General features: G+C 46.2%; 2 protein-coding genes across 2 annotated transcripts in view; one reads left to right on the forward strand and one right to left on the reverse strand.

Annotated features, from left to right (window-relative positions):
- LOC149445490 (uncharacterized) overlaps window positions 1-13793 on the forward strand; it is an 82564-nt gene that overhangs the window by 13469 nt on the left and 55302 nt on the right. The gene's annotated exons all lie outside the window — the stretch shown is intronic.
- Window positions 4113-13793, reverse strand: part of LOC149445491 (uncharacterized) — a 28790-nt gene continuing 19109 nt past the window's right edge. The window contains exon 2 of the mRNA XM_089653803.1: window positions 4113-5050. Within this exon, the coding sequence (XP_089509929.1) occupies window positions 4398-5050 (653 nt within the window). The 3' untranslated portion in view covers window positions 4113-4397. The remainder of the gene's footprint in view (window positions 5051-13793) is intronic.

Consider the following 13793-nt stretch of genomic DNA (forward strand, 5'->3'; position numbering starts at 1 on the left):
AGCCTGGGAGATGTGTGAACCCAGAAGAGGATTTTCCCGGCTCCCTCTGAGACACTCTGCTACATATCCCCCTTGTTTCATCCCCAGGGTTGGCACAGCTGTGGCCCAACAGGAGTGAACCCGGGACCGGCATCTACATTTCCCATCTTAGCCCCTGGTCTGTGTTTTACCATGAAGGGATAATCTTGAGGAGCCAAAAACCACCAGTTCACCCGTCTATTTGTCTCCTTCTTTTGGGCCATCCATTGAGGGGATCATGGTCAGCTATCAGGTCAAACTCACCCTAACAAATAGTATCTTAGAGCATCCAAGGACCACTTTATGGCTGAACATTTCTTTTCAGTTACTGCATATTTCTTTCCATGTTCATTACGTTTGTTTTCTGCTCAGGTACACTACAGGGTGTTCTTCCCCATTGTGTACCTGTGACAACATTGCCCCAATACCAACATCATATGCATCTGTTTGAACCACATAAATCCTTAGAAAAATCAGGGGTGTACAGTACTGGGTGTGCACAAGGGGGCCCTCTTCAGGACTTGGGAAGACTCTTCTGACACTGGGTACCATCTTACCATTACCAAGTCTTTCCCTTTTGTAAGGTCAGCCAGTAGAGATGTTAGAGTTGCACAATTTTGGACAGACCTCCTATAGTGCCAAGGAAGGTTCTGCTTTTTGTTTGCAGGACATGGCCATTCTTAGATGGCTTCTATTTTGTTTTATGACTCCTTGTCCAATAGTGTTGCCCAATTACTTGGTTTTTGCCGTTACTTTGTGGAACATTGTACAGCACCTGTAATCAGCACCAATAAACACTGCACTGTGTGACACCACATCACTGGACTGGTATCTGTCCCTGAAAGTGTGCCCATCCCAGGGAGCTTTGTACCCGCTACCCATCCCCAGCCCACCATTCAGAAACATTGAATTGCAATTTCCACTGCTCTGACCAGTCTTCCAGCAACACCAAATCCTGTTCCATGTTACAGGTATCTCAAAGTTCTATATGTAGTCTGGGGGTCCCTGTGGAAGTCCATGTGTGGACATGTCTACCTATGATAAATGACAGGCTAAACCCACCTGGAGACCTGGGGACACTGTACAGGTTCTATATGTAGTCTGGGGGGTCCCTGTGGAAGTCCATGTGTGGACATTTCTACCTATGATAAATGACAGGCTAAACCCACCTGGAGACTTTCTCCACACCTGGAGTGTGCTGAGTTCTTGGAGAACGTCTACACAGTGTTTCCAGATTGGCTTTATCACCCCAACGAGCTCGCTCCAGTTCATGGATGTCATCATTATGTTTGGAGGATCTCACCAGTCAGGAGCCTTTCCTGTCATCCTACATGTTCCCTTCTGAGGATTGTTCTATCCTTCCAAACAAATGTATGAAATCATGGATGAGTCCTCCTTCTATGTGATCTAGAAGATCTTCAATCACAATGTCTTTATGGATGAAGTGGATGGCCCAGTTTATATATTATTTATTGCTTTACAGCTTTATTCCCTCCAGGATTCATTCTTTATTTATAGAACCATTCAAGGAAGTGTTCTTACTTTGAGAGATCTCCACCACCATTCCTCTGTGACCATTACATCCTTGTCATTTATTTATTTCAGGTACTTATATAGCGCCGTCAATTTACACAGCACTTTACATATATATTGTACATTCACATCAGTCCCTAACCCTCGAAGGATGTACAATCTAAGGTCCCTAACTTACATTCATACATACACATACTAGGGACAATTCAGACATGATCCAATTCACCTACCAGCATGTCTTTGGAGGGTGTGAGGAAACCGGAGTACCCGGAGGAAACCCACGCAGACACAGAGAGAACATGCAAACTCCAGGCAGGTGGTGCCGTGGTTGGGTTTTGAATCGGCGACCATAGTACTGCCAGGCAGAAGTGCTAACCACCTTCAAAACAACCGCACTGTCTTTTTCCAGAGCAGCCTGGATTTTTCTTGTGGTTACCTGTGGGTTTCCCTTTGTATCCTGAACAATTATTCTGTCAGTTGTGGCTGCAATCTTTCTTGGTGTACCTGACCTTGGCTTGGTATCAAAAGGTCCCTGAATTTTCTACTTCTTAGTGGAAGTGATGACTGGCATATTCATGGCTTTGGACATCTTTTTTATGTCCTTTTCCATCTTTATAAAGTTCCATTACCTTGTTACGCTGGAATTTTGATAGTTCCTTTCTGATCCCCATGGCTCAGTATCTAGCCTAGTCAGTGCTTCCACGGAAGAGCTAACAAACTCATTGACTATTTATACACTGACACTAATTGCAATTTACAAAGCCACAGATGTGGGACATTAAGCTCCAATTAGAATTTTAACCCGTGTGTGTCACCTCGTGTGTCTGTACCGAGGCCAAACATTCCAGGGGGCGGAGACTTCTGATCTGGGGGGCGGAGACTTTTGATCTGGGTCATTTCTGTTGTCATTATGATTTCTAAAGGAGCCAAACAACTATTGGATAATAAATGGCTTCATGTGATCATCATCCTTCAATAAAAGAGCAGATCAGTCGTATTTCAATATCAATGCCAAAATGTCACAATTTCTGCCAGGGGATGCAAACTTTTGAGCACAACTGTATGTATATATATATATATATATATATATATTTAATGACATTTATTGCTTACTTATACGTACACAGCTGTATCTTTTTATCAAATTTTTTTATCTGCATTTGTGTTTTGACACGGTGGAGGACCCTGGGGAGGCTGCACTACCAATACCCCCCCAGGTGATCCAAGATATGGAGAGAATTGTCGTTGTTCACCTGGTGATGTCTGCTGGGGCTCATCCTGGGACTAAGGAAAATGGGTCTCCGAGTGTGTCCTCCTGAGAAGCTGTCTGTGGTGGAAGTGAGGGCTGCTGCAGTGGTGGAGGTGAGGGCTGCTGCAGTGGTGGGCTTCTGTGTGTTGTGGCCTTGTGCACCGGCACCATCTTGGCTGGAGGAGTTCACTGCAGAAGAGGGGACTGGCGGTCTGACCGAGGCTGCTGTGTGGGCTTCTTTTTCACCATTAGCACCGACTGTACATCTTGTGTTCCCCCAGCTAGTGCTGCTGTTTCCAAGACCCCTCCTCTGCCCCACTTGCTTCATTTATCTCAGATGGTGGAGGACATGCAGAACGCGGTCAGCACATAACCTGTCCCGGCCCAGCGCATGCGCACTGCGGGTTCAAAGACAATTTCTAGCAAAAATACTGATTGTTACATGGAAACAAAAAGTGTCAGAAATGGCTTGGGGGGGTCAATGTCCTATTCCTGATCTGTGCCGGCTGTCCATGTCCTGGTATGAAGACGTCTCCTCTTCTCTCTGTATTGCTTCCTTTGTATGAGATCCCCGGTGATCCTGCCAGTCCCTCTGCTTCCCTGTCACTTTCATGGTCAGTTCTCCATCCATGCTGAAAACAAAGCCTGCTCTCCTTCAATGATAAGACTTGTCCTGACACCCCCCCTGCTCAGCCATGCACTGGGAAGACCAGTAAACAGAAGTCAATTGTGCTGTTGTTTCTCCTTCCCATATACAGCTGAGATCAGAGGGAATGTGATCACTTATAAAAAGGGGAACAATGTATTTCTAATCTTTTTCTATCTATACACAAATGCTTTTCTTTCATTTTTATGTTTACCTGAACTGGTTGTATTACAAGGTGAAGACTTACATACAGATCACCTTCTATCCTTCCATGTCTACTGTAGTAGGAAGTGTATTAGTATGAATCCATGCCTGAAGAAGGAGAGTAAGGGGTCTGCTGATAGAAATTAATTGGACGAATGTGACACAAATTCATGGAGTCCTTACAGATTCTGGCCATAATTTAACACATTGATTTCCTATGACCGTCAGCTCCATCTAGTGACCATACTGAGGTATTATTCATGAAATACCTCAATCAGTAAAAGTATCTCAATACTGCATTATGGCCACTAGATGGAGCCAAGAATATCAGAGTATGAAATAAAATACGGCCAATATTCATCCAAGCTGGGCGAACGCCGGTCACATTCGTTCAACTCATTCTTTTATTTTTAAATAGATCTCCAAGTGTTTGTGAAATCTCCCACCACAAAATTTTCTCAGCCAATGACAGGTCAGGACATTTTTATTCTCCTCATGATATGTATGGCCAACCCGGTCCCACACTTCATCCATGTCTTTGGGGACCTCTCATCTCCTTATGAACTGTTTCTTCCATGATGAAGATCAGCCATGGAGTATATCTGAGGTGTATATCAGGGTGTGCTTCTTCCCCACATGAGAGCTGGGATGTCCAACAACATTCATCTAGAAGACATTTCCCACACTCAAGGCACTAATACACCTCCAGGGTTGTATGGGACCCCTGATGTACAGGAAGACAGGACTTCAGTGAGGAACATTTCCCTCACTCAGGACAGGAAAGTGGCTTCTCCCTGTGTGACATCTCTGATGGATAGAAAGATTGGACTTCTGTGAAAAACACTTCCCGCACTCAGGACAAGGATACGGCTTCTCCCCTGTGTGAGATCTCTGATGTATGTAAAGATTAGACATATGTGAAAAACATTTCCCGCACTCAAGACAGGAATACGGCTTCTCTCCCGTGTGAGATCTCTGATGTTTGTAAAGGTTGTACTTCACTGAAAAACATTTCCCACACTCAGGACAGCAATATGGCTTCTCACCCGTGTGAGATCTCTGATGTATGCAAAGACTGGACTTCCATGAAAAATGTTTCCCACACTCATGACAAGAATATGGCTTCTCCCCAGTGTGAGATCTCTGATGTGAAACAAGCTCTGATTTTTGAAAAAAACTTTTCCCACAATCAGAACAGGAAAATGGCTTCTCCCCTGTGTGCAGTCTTTGATGTGTGCTAAGGTGAACCTTCTGTGAAAATGTTTTCCCGCACTCAGGACAGGAATATGGTTTCTCAGCAGTGTGAAGCCTCTGATGTTTTTTAAGATTAGACTTTTTTGAAAAACATTTCCCGCACTCAGGACAGGAATATGGCTTCTCCCCCGTGTGAGATCTCTGATGTTCATCAAGATAGCATTTAAAAAGGAAACCCTTCCCGCACTCAGGACAGGAAAAGCTTTTCCCTGTTGGAAGAACAGCCCGGTCCCGCACAGTCTGAGGTTCTTCAGGATACAAGGAATCTGATGGTCCATCTACACTGGGTGGTGCCGGATGGACATTGGAGGGAGCCGGGTTTTCTCCTGGACTATACTGTGTGATGTCCTCATCTTCTACTTTCCAGTCTGGAGACAAAGTGAGACAATCCTCGGAGGTTTTCCTCATCTCCCGGCCATGGACTAAAATACAAAGACAAAGAGGATTACTAGACAGGAGCTGATTGGTTCCCCCAAACAGGACTCCGCCCACATCAGGCAAGATGGGGAACACAGCTCAGGAAAGTGACCAGGGGATTACAGGCTGATATCACCCAGTCCCCGCCCTACTCTGGACCAATCAGTGAGCAGTATGGGTGGAGGAATGGATTTAGTGTTCATGACCCACCTGTGCTGATCTCTGTAGGAGTGTCCTCCTCTATAAATGTCCCCGTTATTCCATCCTCCTCCATAGACTGCTGATCATCCCTCACATACGCCTCTTCTTCTTCTGCTTTCACCTCAAATTCTATATCGATTGGATCTCCACTCTAAATCAAGGAAATGAGAGAAAATATCATCTGTAAAATGTAAGGTCACATAAAAAACTCCACACATTGTCTCCACAAGTCCATGTTCTAGATGCTCCATCCCACCAACCTTGTAATAGTGAGGGATGGTGTGACCTTCCTGTGTGGAATCCCGGGAATACAGAGGACGGGGACATCTCTCTGGTGGGTTCCTGGTATTAGGTGGCTCCATCATATCCTTGTGTCCTTCTGAAAACTCCTCCATCACTCCATACTCCTCATCCTCCTCTTTATACTCTTCTTTAACATCAATATTATCATCCCCGAGGATTCCACTCTGAAAGATATAATAAAACATTCATTGTAACAAACATGCTGTGTATAAATCACAACTACCAATAATTGTCATCATCTACCTGATGATGGTGAGGGATGGTGTGACCTTCCTGTGTGGAATCCCGGGAATACAGAGGACGGGGACATCTCTCTGGTGGGTTCCTGTAGCTGGATGACTCCACCATGGTGTCCTGGTACAGATCTTTGTGTTCTCTTAGAAGCTCTGACTCCTCCATCCCCCCATCCTTATCCTCCTTTTTTATCTCTTCTTTAACCTCAACTTTAGGATCTCTCAGGTTTCCACTCTGAATATATAATAAAAATGCCATCAATGGTAACAATGCAGATAATGTACAGATCCTAATGATACTATCAGTGATTGTTCCTCATCTACCTGATGATGGTGAGGGATGGTGTGACCTTCCTGTGTGGAATCCCGGGAATACAGAGGACGGGGACATCTCTCTGGTGGGTTCCCATGACTGGATCCATCTGTAGGAAACACACACACTGACTGAATCCATTGTTTCTATGTGTTTATCAGATGATGGGGGATCTAGGTGGATCCTCCGTACTGCTCTCTCCTTTACAATAAAGTCTCCTCTTACCCGGTGATGTGAGGGGCGGCTGATTGTCCATCATGACGTCCTTGTAGAGATCCTTGTGTCCTTCTAAATACTCCCACTCCTCCATGGAGAAATAGACAGTGACACCCTGACACCTTATAGGAACCTGACACACACAATGATACAGTCACCATCCAGACACATCCCTTGTCTGTTACTGGAGAATGTCCCAGAATTCCCGGCACCGCTCACCTCTCCTGTCAGCAGCTCCATCATCTTCTTGGTGACTTCTAGAATCTTCTGCATGTTGTGTCTCTCAGGGTTTAGGGAGTCATATGGAGGCACTGTGATGGCCATATGATCACCTGACTTCAATCTCTGTATTGAGGAACCAATAGGAATATCATGTTAGAATCCCATAATCCTCCTCACCTCTCCGGTCAGGTCTGTGTTTTATTAATAGAGATGAGAGTGATGTCATGTGACCTCCCAGAATCCTCCTCACCTCTCCGGTCAGCAGGTAGATGATCTCCAGGGTGAGGTTTAGTATCTTCTCAGTCATGTGACTCCGGTCCTCCTCCATCCTCATTGGTGCCATCATGTGATCTATACAGGTCTCCTTGTAGACGGATAACTTTGGGAAATGAAAGTAAGAATGATTTGGATGGTATTGGTCACACAATAATAGGATGTGGATGTGAGGGGGGAATAGGAGGGTTGCTGGACATTTAAAGTGTAACTAAAGACAGGCCACTTGTTTCATTTTGGATAGAGTAAGGGAGGGTTATAACCTCTGTCAGGTGTTTTTGCAATCTGTGTCCCATTGGGGAGATTTCCCTTCACTTCCTGTCTCTGAGCCAAAACAAGAAGTGAGAGGAAATCCCCCCAAAGTGAGGGAATTCTGCGGTGTCACCAGAACTAGTTTCCCCATTGGACGATTTACTCTCTGTTAGTGTTCTGATGTCTTTGGGACTCTCTTTCACTTTTGGTTATAATGGTCACCGGGACAAATGGGGGCAGAAACCGCAATGAAAACTGACAGATGCTCTAATTCCTCTCTACTCCAAAACTACAAAAAAGTTTTACCTTCAGTTATACCTTAGGAACTACCGCCCCCCACGGGAACACGTTTAGATTAGACTGTTTAGTGTTTAGACCCCAGAACTCTCTTGGTCTGCTGGATCAGAAATCCCCTTTTCTCTGTTGGGTTTGTTTTGTCTCTGAACTGGTTTTGATGAGTTTTAGATCTGCAGACAAGGAATGATAAATGGTTACATAGTCGGTAAGGTTGACTAAAGACACTCGTCCCTCCAGTTCAGCCACATTGTGTGTATCTGCGTGTCTATGGCACCATCCTCTTCCATATCCCTTTACATTGTGTTCCCTAAGAAACACATCTAAAAGGTTTGTGAATGTATCTACACTCCCCGCTGACACACCAACTGTGGAAGGGAGTTCCACATCCTTACCTTTCTACCTATAAAGAACCTAACACACAGTTTAACCACTTTACCACCAGAAGGTATTACCCCTTCATGACCAGGCCATTTTTTTTTTCTGTTCAGCACTGCACTACTTTAACTGGAAATTGCTTGGTCATGCAACACTGAACCCAAATGAAATTTATATCATTTTTTCACACAAATGAAGCTTTACTTTGGTGGTATTTGATCATCACTGGGGGTTTTTATATTATGTAACACACTGCATTGTTACTAATTGCAGATTGTTAAATGGCCACAAGATGGCTGTGCTCTGCAATTCAGTTGACACAGGAAATTGTACAGCAACGCTGAGAACGCTGGGACTTGTATGCTGCAAGCAGGATTTCTTCATTCAGTTCAGCTGACAACTAGAGATTCCAATTAAGTGAGTAAAGGGGCTGGAGCATATAAAAGGGGAGGAGAGGAGAGGCAGGGTGCGTGTGAGAACAGAGTGCTGATCCAGGAGGCCTCAGGCTGGATCAGACTGAATCAGAGGATGGAGAAGGGAATTTCCAGATTGTTGATTGTACAGAGAGGCAGAATAGTCAATCCTGCATGTAGGTGGATCGTGCCATCGCCATTGGCACTGCTATCTCCATGGGAAGACAGCCAGAAAAGGGGCCCCCCAGCAACAAGGACATCATTTCACACCACTACTTTGAAGGACTGGTGAGAGAGTTCCTAACCCACACCACACCACCATGTGATACAGGGTCCATAGTTGTTGTTGCTGGTTACTAAAGTCCAGGATTCTTACAATGCAGACTGCCACATAGACACAGTCTCTGTAGCCCAATCAGTGCTGCGGCCTATCTACACCAGAAGCCCATTGAAGTATCACACACAGTATATCAGCCCTAATAGATTCTGTTGCCTGATTGGCAGGAACTGGAAAAAAGTAAAATCATATTACCTCCGGCCTGTTCTACACAAAGTTCCACTAGGACACTGGGGCTTGTCAATCCACCAAAAGGTAGTGCAGTGTTAGTACTGTCACTGTGCTGCATATGAGAATAATCCTGCATTTCTAGCACCTCAGCAACCTGGGAATGGGGTTGGGTGTGCCTGATCTTAGCAGGGACCTCTTCACCATCATCAGACCTACCTGCTGGGGTGTCACTGCTCTCTACAGGTTCATAATCTGAGCCTGATTCTGATAGTGAGGCTTCCCCTTCACTCTCATCTGTCATGCTGGGAATCCTGTACGCCTCCCTAGGGAACCTTTTTTTGGGCACTAAATTTACAGTTACTTAGTGGTGACTCTGGGAAAAAGAGCTCCTGGCTAGCAATCAGGGACTGCTTGTGTGCTAGAAATAAAATGATCTGCTAGTGGTAGGAGAGATCAGGCTCAGATGTTGATAACACTGTGGTTTTACAGACAATGTATCAGAGATGGCAGTGATCTGAAAAATGATACCGACATTGCATTTGTTGGGGGGGTAAATGCAAGTGGTGGCAGTGATCAGGGCTGATCCTGCTAACACTGCATTTATGGCAACACCATACCATCAGGGACACTAGTATAGTTCTGACCATGACCAGGATACCAGTCCAGAGAAACACTATACTAGTGATCAGCGATTTATAGTGTGACTGATAATGTGGCAGCCAATCAGAGACTGGCAGTAACTGACACTGACTGGGGGGGACACTAACTGATATCACCAATGACACTAATACAGAGATCTGTGATAATACTGTACACTGTCACTGTACTAATGACACTGGTTGGGTGATGGGTGATCAGGAAGGCAATCAAGGGGTTCACTGTGTGCCTAACAAGTGTATGTGTGCTGATTGTACTCCCAGACTGGATGGATTTTCTTCCTGATCTCAGCTCTGAATGGTAAGTGAGATCAGGGAGAAGAAGCAGCCAGATCTTGCTGTGTGATCACTAACACCCTCATCTCTGTGCTGTGGTTGGCCACAATTATCAGCAGGTTCACAGCCACAATCATTGGCTGCAAGCCTGACAACAAACTCATGCTGTGTCCAACCACAGCGTGAGCAGCAAGGGGGGCGGCGTGCACTCCTGTAAACCAGGAAGATGCTGGTAGGCAAATGGATAAACACTTTTCCCTTTGTAAATGTCAGCACTGCTGCAGCACTTTCTGTACATCAGAGATGCCCCTTCACAGGGGGGATTAGGACACCTCCAGGATTAGTACACCTCCCAGGAGTAGGAAACCCCCCAGGATTAGGACAACCCCCCCAGGAGTAGGAAACCCCCCAGGATTAGGACATACCCCAGGGTTAGGATGTCCTTTAGGATTAGGACATCCACCAGGGTTAGGATATTCCCCTGGATGAAGACAACCCCCCAGGAATAGGACAACCCCCAATATTAGGAAACCCCCCAAGATTAGGACACTCCCCAAAAATGTCATTTAACTGCCTCCTGTCTGCCATATAAGGTAATGACAAGTGCAAGGCGGTTCTTTTGTTCTGGGAGGATGTCATATGACGTCCTCTCACTCTAACCATGCGTGTGTGGCTCCGGGAGTGCGCAGCACGGCGATCAGTGGTGTGCTGTGTCCCTTGGACACAGCGGATCACTGATCAATGGAAAGAGCCAAAGATATGATTGAAGAGCCAAAGAGCGATCAGCTATGATTGGACACAATCACAGCTGATCGCATGTAAACAGGGAAATTCCGGTTATTGGCATTTCTTTCCTCTCGGGCTGTCACGCTGACAGAGGAGAGGAGAGCCGGTAATCGGCATTCCTCAGAGGGAACATGTACACTGATCATCAGGGCACTGATGATCAGTGTGCCCTGATGAACAGTGTAGCCCCAGCAGTGCCACCTGTCAGTGTCCATCAGTGCCACCTGTCAGTGCTCATCAGTGCCAGCTGTCAGTGCTCATCAGTGCACATCAATGCCACATATCAGTGCTCATCTGAGCTGCCTTTCAGTGTCACCTACCAGTGCCAGTCAGTGCTGCATATCAGTGCAAGTCAGTGCCGCCTATCAGCGCCCATCAGTGGTGCCTATCCATGCCGCCTATCAGTGTTATATATGAGTGCTGCCTTTCAGTGCCCGTCAGTGTCGCCTGTCAATGTCCATCAGTGCCACCCACCAGTGCCTCCACATCAGTGTCCATCAGTGAAGCCTCTCAGTGCCCATCACTGCAGCCTCATTAGCGCACATCAGTACAGGAGATAAATCACTTATTTACAAAATTTTAGAGCAAAAACTAAAAAAAAAACATTTTGTCCTCAAAATTTTCAGTGTTTTTTGGTTTGTTTAGCAAAAAAAAAAAACTTAGAGGTGATTAAATAACACCAAAAGAAAGCTCTATCTGTCACAAAAAAATGATAAAATTGTCATATGGGTACAGTGTTGCATGACCGCCCAATTGTGATTCAAAGTGTGACAGCATTGAAAGCTGAAAATCGTCCTGGGCAGGAAGGGGGGTGACAGTGCCCGGGAGGGGAAGGGTTATAGGTGTTGGACATTTATAATGTTTCACTTTAACCATTTAAAACCTCCCTGCTCCCGGCCAACTGGATTCCTGCATTGTACATGTCCCTCAGGGTGATTGTCTGACACCCCCTTGTCTATTAGCCCAACTATTGTGCATTGGCTGCCATTGACTTCAGGAAGGATTGAGTTCAGCCAGTTATTATTATTATTATTATTACATGGAGTTTATATAGCGCCAAAGGGTTTGCTCAGCGCTGTACAATAGGGGGGGACAATACATGAAACAGTACAGCAACTACAAACAGCACACGAGGGGTAAGAGGGCCCTACTCTTTCGAGCTTACAATCTAGGAGGGAGGGGGTAGTGGTACAGTAGGAAGTGGCTGAGGGGGATGAAGTGGTAGGAGGAATGAGGGAGGATGGCCGTTAGGTGAGGGTGGGGTAGGCTTCCCTGAAGAGATGGGTTTTGAGGGAGCGCCTGAATGTGAATAGGGAAGGCGACAGTCTGATGGATTGGGGCAGTGAGTTCCAGAGGATGGGGGAGGACCTGGAGAAGTCCTGCAGTCGTGCATGGGAGGAGGAGACCAGGGAGCAGGATAGAAGGAGGTCCTGTGAGGAGCGAAGGGTACGGGTAGGGTGGTACTTGGTGATCAGGTTGGTGAGGTAGTCAGGGGCAGTGTTGTGAATGGCTTTGTAGGTCAGGGTTAGGAGTTTAAATTTGATTGCTTCACTGAGCAACACTGGAACCGAACCCAGGAGAGCTCAGCTCACTCCTATGAGAAGACCACCTCACCACAATGAGGAGAATGTTCCGGCCCCGGAAGTGGGGAATGTTCTGCCCCTGAAGGGGTTCATCTGGGTTCCCACACTATATATGTGTGTATCATCATCTGCTGGAGATAAAAGACATCACAGTGACTATGGAGGAAGAGGACGGGCATGACCAGGGAGGAAGAGGACAGACGTGACCATGGAGAAAGAGGACGGACGTGACTATGGAGAAAGAGGACGGACGTGACTATGGAGGAAGAGGACGGACGTGACTATGGAGGAAGAGGACGGACGTGACTATGGAGGAAGAGGACGGACGTGACTATGGAGGAAGAGGACGGACGTGACTATGGAGGAAGAGGTCGGACGTGACTATGGAGGAAGAGGACGGAAATGACTATGGAGGAAGAGGACGAACATGATGGGGGTTACTGGGTGTAAACAGAACATAACATCTTATTACCTCTTCTGCTGCAACTTCCACCAATGTCTCCTTTGTTCCTGTCTGTACCCAACATCACTTCCTGTCTGTACCTGAGATCACTTCCTGTCTGTACCTGACATCACTTCCTGTCTGTCTTCCATAGAGACTTCCTGTCTGGGTAGAAGTGAGATCCCCACCTTGTGGAGCTCAGAGGAACTGCAGCCCCGAGAAGCATCTGGTAGTGTGACCCCGGCCTTGTGCTGGGTGTGTATGGACTGTAGATCCTTATAGAGGGGTCACCTCCACTCCCACCAAGGGGGACAGAAATATATGACTGCTCGGGGGAGGGGTTTGGGCCCCTTTGATTTTGCAGTAACATTGATGGCAGATTTAGTCCTGTAGAACATCTGGTATATGGATACAAAGCCCCCCAGCTGGGAGTACAGGGTGGAAATGGCTGGTGACCCCCAGATTTGGGCAATGATGTCATCACTATAAATGGATAAAACCCACGCTATGTGTAACAACTCCAAACCTACAAAAACCTTCTAGCGGACTGCTGCTGTAACAAAGGGAAGGATTCCCTGTCATCTAGAAGAGCATTATGTGTCACAGCGCTGTCCTATTGTGTGTGCACAGAAATCATCACAAATACACTACAAATATGTGGAGACATTCAGAGATAACGAGCTCGGGGCTCCAAATCCTATTCTCTGCACATCCACTGCTTCCACTTTACACCCACTTCATTGGTCTTATGGGGTTTATCAATAAATGAAGGAAACTGAACCGTGTGCAAATCCATCCACAACATAAAGTGCTTTGTGCTCAAGATGCTGCTCCCTGCAGATCCTCTGCTTCCACTTTACACCCACTTCATTCATCTCATCAGATTTGCTGCTATAGGAAATCATCTCAAATCCTGTGCAAATCCATGGAGACAGACAATATTGTGTGCTCAGTATAGTGTTCTCTGCAAGTCCACCGCTTCCACTTTGCATCTACTTCAATCACTCTCCACCCTTTACTCCCAGCTGGGGGGCTTTGTATCCATATACCAGATGTTCTACAGGACTAAATCTGCAATCAATGTTACTGCAAAATCAAAGGGGCCAAAACCCCTCCCCCGAGC

This window comes from Staurois parvus, unplaced genomic scaffold (genome assembly GCF_062004578.1).
Source record: "Staurois parvus isolate SC_StPar_1 unplaced genomic scaffold, SC_StPar_1.0 ptg000720l, whole genome shotgun sequence".
Classification (NCBI taxonomy): domain Eukaryota; kingdom Metazoa; phylum Chordata; class Amphibia; order Anura; family Ranidae; genus Staurois; species Staurois parvus.